The sequence below is a fragment of the Ruditapes philippinarum genome, unplaced genomic scaffold, assembly GCF_026571515.1.
Source record: "Ruditapes philippinarum isolate M1 unplaced genomic scaffold, ASM2657151v2 ctg35_1_1_1_1, whole genome shotgun sequence".
NCBI lineage: Eukaryota > Metazoa > Mollusca > Bivalvia > Venerida > Veneridae > Ruditapes > Ruditapes philippinarum.
In genome coordinates, this window is record NW_026861019.1 from 476,472 (window position 1) to 483,156 (window position 6,685).

The 6,685-nt window shown below is 34.0% G+C and overlaps 1 protein-coding gene across 1 annotated transcript; it reads right to left on the minus strand.

Moving 5' to 3' along the window:
* Positions 1-252: 252 nt before the first annotated feature.
* On the minus strand, positions 253-6,383 carry LOC132714232 (uncharacterized). Its single transcript, XM_060697036.1, has 3 exons — positions 6,261-6,383; positions 5,017-5,211; positions 253-1,332 (listed from the first exon to the last, which is right to left on the minus strand). Exons 1-3 carry the CDS (start codon positions 6,381-6,383, stop codon positions 439-441), a joined length of 1,212 nt encoding a protein of 403 aa, XP_060553019.1. The 3' UTR covers positions 253-438.
* Between the last annotated feature and the right edge of the window lie 302 nt (positions 6,384-6,685).

The following is a 6,685-nucleotide window of genomic DNA, read 5'->3' on the forward strand; positions in this document are numbered from 1 at the left end:
CCGCTAGGAAAAATAAAGCTACACATTTTCATGCGTTACATTTAAATGTTTTCTTTCTTAAGCCGGGAATATGGCGGGGGATGGGGGGGGGGGCGGTACGTGGACGGTAGCTTATACATTGTATTTACCATTACCATCCATGAACATGCACAGTCAAACCGAGCTTGCAACTTTTCAATTTTGCCATTATGGGCCTTCTTTTTGACCACTTTAACGCATGCTGTTTCAATTATCACTATGTTTTAAACACAATAAGACATATAATTTAAATTAAAGTATTAAAAACATCGTTCCAAGCAACGATTTCCTTTTTCACACATACACAGGCTAGTAAAAACGGATAAATTATAGATAACAACTTTGCTTTTTTTAACTTGCTACTTATTATGTTACCGAGACAAAATGGAACTATATGTGTTTATTAAACCATGAAGACATTCATACTCCTACACAGCGTCTAGCCAGATTGAATAATTCAGTGTAAATACTTATTATTTCACTTCTAAATCGTAAGTCAAAGAATCCATAAACAAAACTGTTGATCGTGTTATTGATAAAGAAACACCAAATGAATGTATTGTAAACTACCTTCCCTGTATATGATAGTTGAGAAACAAAATCTTTGTTAGTAAAGGTAACTAATTTCAATGCAAGATGGGGAAAATAACTGATAAAAAACACGGCTGTGATTACCAGAAAAATGACGGTAGTTTTTCTTGACCTTTCTTGCTTTCGCTTGTTCTTTGCCTTTTCGCTATTTGACACTTCATTACTGTTTTCAATCATAAAGATCTCAATTTTCATAGTTGTGTCTTCATTTGTAGTATTTTCCGATAAGGCGTCTGGGTCTGGAAATTCATTTATTGTATCGTTAGGAATGCCTTCCTCTTTATACAACGACCTTTGTGGTCGTTCATTAATTTTTGGTTGATTCAGTCTACTTTGTTTGACAATAGCCCGCCATGTTAATGTGTACAACACAACAAGAACAAAAAAGCAGATCATTACAACTAGAATCAGTAATCCGTTGAAGAAGCCTTGATATGTATCATAAAGTTCTTTATCTTCTGTGTAACACCTTGTACCTGTTATGTTTGGATCTGACGTGTTAACAGTGGCAATCCCGTATAGTACGGGCGCCGGCCATGATATTAGTACAGCAACAAAGATGACTATTAGGCACAACACTTTTGCCATTTGTCTGGATATCTGTCGTCCTAACGGAACACATATCTTCCGATACCTGAAAGCAAAAAATTCTGTCACAGGTAGAATATTTATTACAACTTCTAGTCTGTAGAAATTTGATAAAAGAAAAAGAAATGTAAATCCCTTTAATACAACGTATAACACAATTTAACAAATCAAAACACTTTACAAAATATCACAAAATATATACATAGTTAAATTGTCTTAAGGTAGCACATCTCTAATGGACATCATTTCAAACTTGTTTTTGCATATTATTTTCATAATCTGTACCATTTAACTGACTTATCTTCAAATTTTAGGACCATCTTTCCATGTAAATTAAAAAAATATTTATAATTTTTTATCACCCCCCGTATTTTGTAAATATTTTAGTTTTGTTTTACCTGTATGGTAGGTAAAATTGTCATTTCTTACTCAAAAATGTTGGTTTAAACAATATTTATTTCTTCATCATTATTTACAGACAATATTACAATATATAAATTTCATTCAGGATGTAGTAGAAAGCTTGGAGCTTATATGAAACTCTCTCCTGTAAAAAAAACATATCTACAATTCATTTTAGTAACAACATGACATAGCAAAAGGTCATTGTACCTGCATTTAATTCCTTCCATACATTACAAGAAGATAATAGATACCTACTACTTTGTAAAGGATTATAAAGAGGAGCTGAACATGTCAAGTGTGTGTAATGCGATGCCTGTATCAAATTTAAATAGTTTCTCGACATGGGGGAAGGGGGAGATAAATAGACAAAAGAAGGAAAAAAAAGAGATTAGAATAGAGACAAAAAGTGGGGGTAAAGCGGGGGGGGGGGGGGGTCACTGTAATATAATGGAAAGTGTAGGTCCTATTTAAGAATATTACTAGAATTATTTTATTTTTTTATTATTATACCAAGTATTGACACTTTAAATGATTTCTTTATAAGTAATGTAGTAATAAGTTTTCCTAGTGACAATATGCTATAATTAGTATAGCATATAATAAGGAAACACATAAGACAGAGGCTATAAGAAGCAAGATAAGGTAACTCTTACGAAACGAAACGAAGAGCGCCCTTACTTGCGTAATACCTTGTGAGTTTATTACAAAGTATCTTAAACACATAGATAAAACAAGATAATCCAGATGCCATATTCAATTAACATTTCAAGTTCATATATATGACTTGTTATTTAAAGCGTCTGCATGCATACTCCAGTGCATTGTTACCATAATGAAAGAAAATTAATTTTGCAAAACTATAATTCAGATCGGTTGGAAACAGTTGCCCCTGACTGCTTTCTCGTGGACCTGAACTCAACCAGAGCACGAACTGGGACCTAGAAGCTCCAATAAGGTCTTCCTGCGACGACACGCGTCCCAGTTCGTGCAAGGTGTACTCCTGAACCTCGACCCTCATGTGGTGGTCGGGATCCAGGAGTACCACCGACATCACGATAACCTCTATGCACAGGTGTCAGAGGCAACAGTTACCCCCATCTTTAGTACTAAGTTAAATAATAATAATAATAATGATAATAATAATAATAATAATAATAATAATAATAATAATAATAATAATAGAAAGGAGAATAGAAGGATAAAAGACATTATTTTAATAAACCTTTTCGTCTTCTGAATGTACTTTTGAACATGTAAGAATATATATGTGTTTGATTCATATGAGAGATTGGCATCACCGAATAGGAGTATAGATAGGTTGTCTGTTGTAAAATTTCGTAAATTGTCAAGAAGTTCAGCACGCTGTGCATTAAAGCGTGGACACCTAAAGAAGTAATGACACGTGTCTTCGATTTCCCCACATTCGCAGAGAGGACTGTCTATAATATTTTTTGAAAATAAATGCTCCTTTAGTGAACTACAATGGGTTCTTAGTCGTGTGTGATATACTTGATCAGTTCTCGAGCCAATATAATAGTACTTCGGGATCTTTTGTGAATTTGAGTTTAACTTGCTTTTAAAAATACTTAAGGATGAAGAACTTCTAGGGGGCGTGGACGGTAACTTGCACTTTCCAGTACCGTCCATGAACAGGCTCAATCAAACCGAGCCTGCAACATTTTCAATTTTGCCGTGTTTAGGGATTCTGTATTTATCTATTCTATAGTCATTTGGGAGTTGATTCCATTCAGAGACAGTAAGTGGAAGAAAAGAATTTGAATTAAGTTGGGTGTTGCAGTGTATAGTTCTAGAATTGGCAGAATTGCGGAGATTATATGTAGTAGTATCGCCAACATTATCAGGGACTAAATTGGATAAGTACGACGGAGTTATGTTGTTTTTCATCTTATAAAATAAAGTAAGTCTATGATTTTTTCTTCTGATTTTAAGCGGTTCAAATCCAGTTTCTGTGTATAAGTTTGAGATAGAAACAAGTTTAGTGGCCCCAGTGATAATTCTACAAGCTTCAAGCTGTATTTTCTCAATTTCATATTCCTGATGTATTGTTATGTTGTCCCATACGACATCTGAGTATTCAAGAAGTGGTCTTATAAACGTAATATATATGATTTCTAGAGATTTTCTATCAAGAATAAATTTTAATTTTCTCATGACGTTGATTCGTTGCCATGCTTTTTGTGTCGCCTTGAAAAAGGCGACATATAGGGATTACTTTTGTCGGCGGCGTCGTCGTCGTTGTCGGCGTCGTTGTCGGTGTCGGCGTCGGCGTCCCCTTAAGCTTGTCCGGAGCATAAGTCAGTCATTATAAGTTGGATTGACTTCAAACTTGGTATGCATGCTATTTATAATGACCGGAAGTGCAGTGCATAAGAACCGATACTCTGCACTTCCTATTTTTTGAGTTATTGCCCTTTGTTAAATTTCATACTTCATTTTTGTCCGGGCCATTACTCCTTAAGTATAAAAGCTAAGGACTTGAAACTTCATAGGATGATAGTTCTCATTAAGAAGAAGTGCAGTGCACAAGAACTGGTACTCTGCATTTCTTATTTTTTGAGTTATTGCCCTTTGTTAATTTTCATACTTTATTTTTGTCCGGACCATTTCTCCTAAAGTATAAAAGCTATGGACTTGAAACTTCATAGGATGATAGATCTCATTAAGAAAAAGTGCAGTGCACAAGAACTGGTACTCTGCATTTCTTATTTTTTGAGTTATTGCCCTTTGTTAATTTTCATACTTTATTTTTGTCAGGGCCATTTCTCAATAATTATAAAAGCTTTAGATATGAAACTTAATAGGATGATAGATCTTATTGATAAGAAGTGCCGTGCACAGAAACTGCTGCTCTGCATTTCTTATTTTTTGAGTTATTGCCCTTTGTTGATTTTCAAATTTCATTTGTTTTGTCCTCGCCATTTCTCCTAAACTACATTGTTCACAAGGCGACACATCCGACTCGCGGAGTTCTAGTTCTTTGATAGTGTCAATATGATGATTCCAAGTGCCGTCATTTGAAAAAGTAACACCAAGATGTTTGTGAATTATGACTTCCGATATTTGAGTACCATTCACTTCTAAAGGGGGATGGATAGGCTTAGTAACTTTTCGAGAAATTAATAATGATTCAGTTTTATTTGGGTTGAATGTAACCAGCCATTTATTTGCCCAATTAGTGACTTTATCCAGATCATTGTTCAAAATATTCGCAGCTGTTATCGGATTTTCAACAATTATATACAAGCTTGTATCATCAGCAAATAGTCTAATAGTGGAATTTATATCACAAACAATATCATTGATATAGACAAGAAAAAGAAGAGGACCAAGTATGGAACCTTGTTGAACGCCAGAAGAAATATTGATAATATCTGACATGGCTCCAGGAAGTACGACTCTCTGTTTCCTCTCTGACAAATAATCACAGAACCAATCAAGTAATTGATCTGCTACACCAGTCAACTTAAGTTTATACAATAGACCTCGATGCCATACACGATCAAACGCCTTAGAAATATCACAGAAGACGGCACGAACTTCTTTACCAACATCAAGAGCTTGACAGAATGTGTTATAAATAGATACGAGCTGGTTTGAAGTAGAATCATTAGGTACAAAACCAGATTGTAAAGAGGTTATAGAGTTGTTTGAAACAAAGAAATTAAATACATGTCTGTGTATAATTTTTTCTAAAAACCTTGCTGATAGTGCTAAGAAAAGATATTGGCCTATAGTTTGATACATCTTGAGGGTCATTCTTTTTAAATACTGCACAAACATGTGCTAACTTCCACTGAGAAGGTATTTTTCCAATAGATAATAAACAATTAAAAAGATTACAAAGAGGATTTGCTAATTCTTCAGCAAGTTCTTTTAGTATTTTGTTGTTGACGGTATCTGGCCCAGACGCTTTACCTAATGTTAGAGATTTTTAATATTAGAGTTACTTCATCTATGGTGATAATGATGTGACTAAGTTTAGGATTATCAGGATTGTTTTGAATGTGTGGAAGGTCTTTGTTGTTATCATTTAGCTCGGTTTGAGTTTGAAAAAAGTTATTTAGAAGGTTAGCCTTGTCAATATCTGATGTAATAGGAGTACCATTATCAATAAGCGTGCTTATTCCAGTGTTATGTGATGATGGTGTAATACATGTAAATTGTTTAAGTAGTTTCCAATAGTCAGATTAGTTTATATTTTCATTTTTTATTTTCTCTGCAAGTTTTATCGTATAATTTTGTTTGGCATTTCTTAGAAGTTCAGTAGTTTTATTTCTTAATTGTTTGTATATGTCCCAGTGATGTTCTTGTTGTGTTCTTTTTGCTCTGTCATATGCTCTTTTACGCTTTCTCATGAATTTTCTTAGATCATTGTGCATCCAGGTGGGTCAGAATGCCGAACTGTAATTGATTTATGAGGAATATGTTTTTCTGAGAGTTTTAAAGATTTTATCAGTTACATTTGAAGCGTAAATGTAGATATCTTCGTGGAAGAGAGAGTTCCAATTAAAAGTACACACATCAATTTTAAAATTATTATAATCCCCCTGATCGAATTTCCAAATAGATCTTTTGAAGCATTTTCGATGGGGTATAGAAGCTTTTAAACAGCAGTACATAGGACAGTGATCCCTTACATTTTGGGCAAGAAACGGTTCACCTACACCAATCACCTCGCATGTCGATGATACAAGAAAGATATCAATAAGAGACTGAGAAGATTCAGTAAAGTGTGTTGGCTCATTGATAACTTGTGTCATGTTATATTGTGAAGCTATACTATTTATTTTTGTGCTTGTGGAAGACTTAAGCATATCTAAATTTAAGTCACCCGTGATCAATATATTTTCAATACTAGTATCAAATGCTAACCCTATAGAATTTTCAATATTTGTCATAATAAGTGAAGAAGAGTTTGGCGGTCTGTAAAATGTGCCAAAAAGGACTTTTTTGTTTTGTAAGAGAAGTTCAATCCATATACATTCAACCCCTTGAATTTCTAAGTCCGTCCTTCTGTGAACTGGAATGTGGTTTTTAACATAAACAAGTACACAAAAAATGT

Coding starts and splice junctions, on each gene's coding strand:
- LOC132714232 (XM_060697036.1), bottom strand. CDS start 6,383: ATGACACAAGTTATCAATGAGCCAACACACTTTACTGAATCTTCTCAG. Junction 5,212..6,260: donor AACCGTTTCTTGCCCAAAAT/GTAAGGGATCAC, acceptor ACTTCAAACCAG/CTCGTATCTATTTATAACAC. Junction 1,333..5,016: donor CAGAGAGGAAACAGAGAGTC/GTACTTCCTGGA, acceptor GTTGTATTAAAG/GGATTTACATTTCTTTTTCT.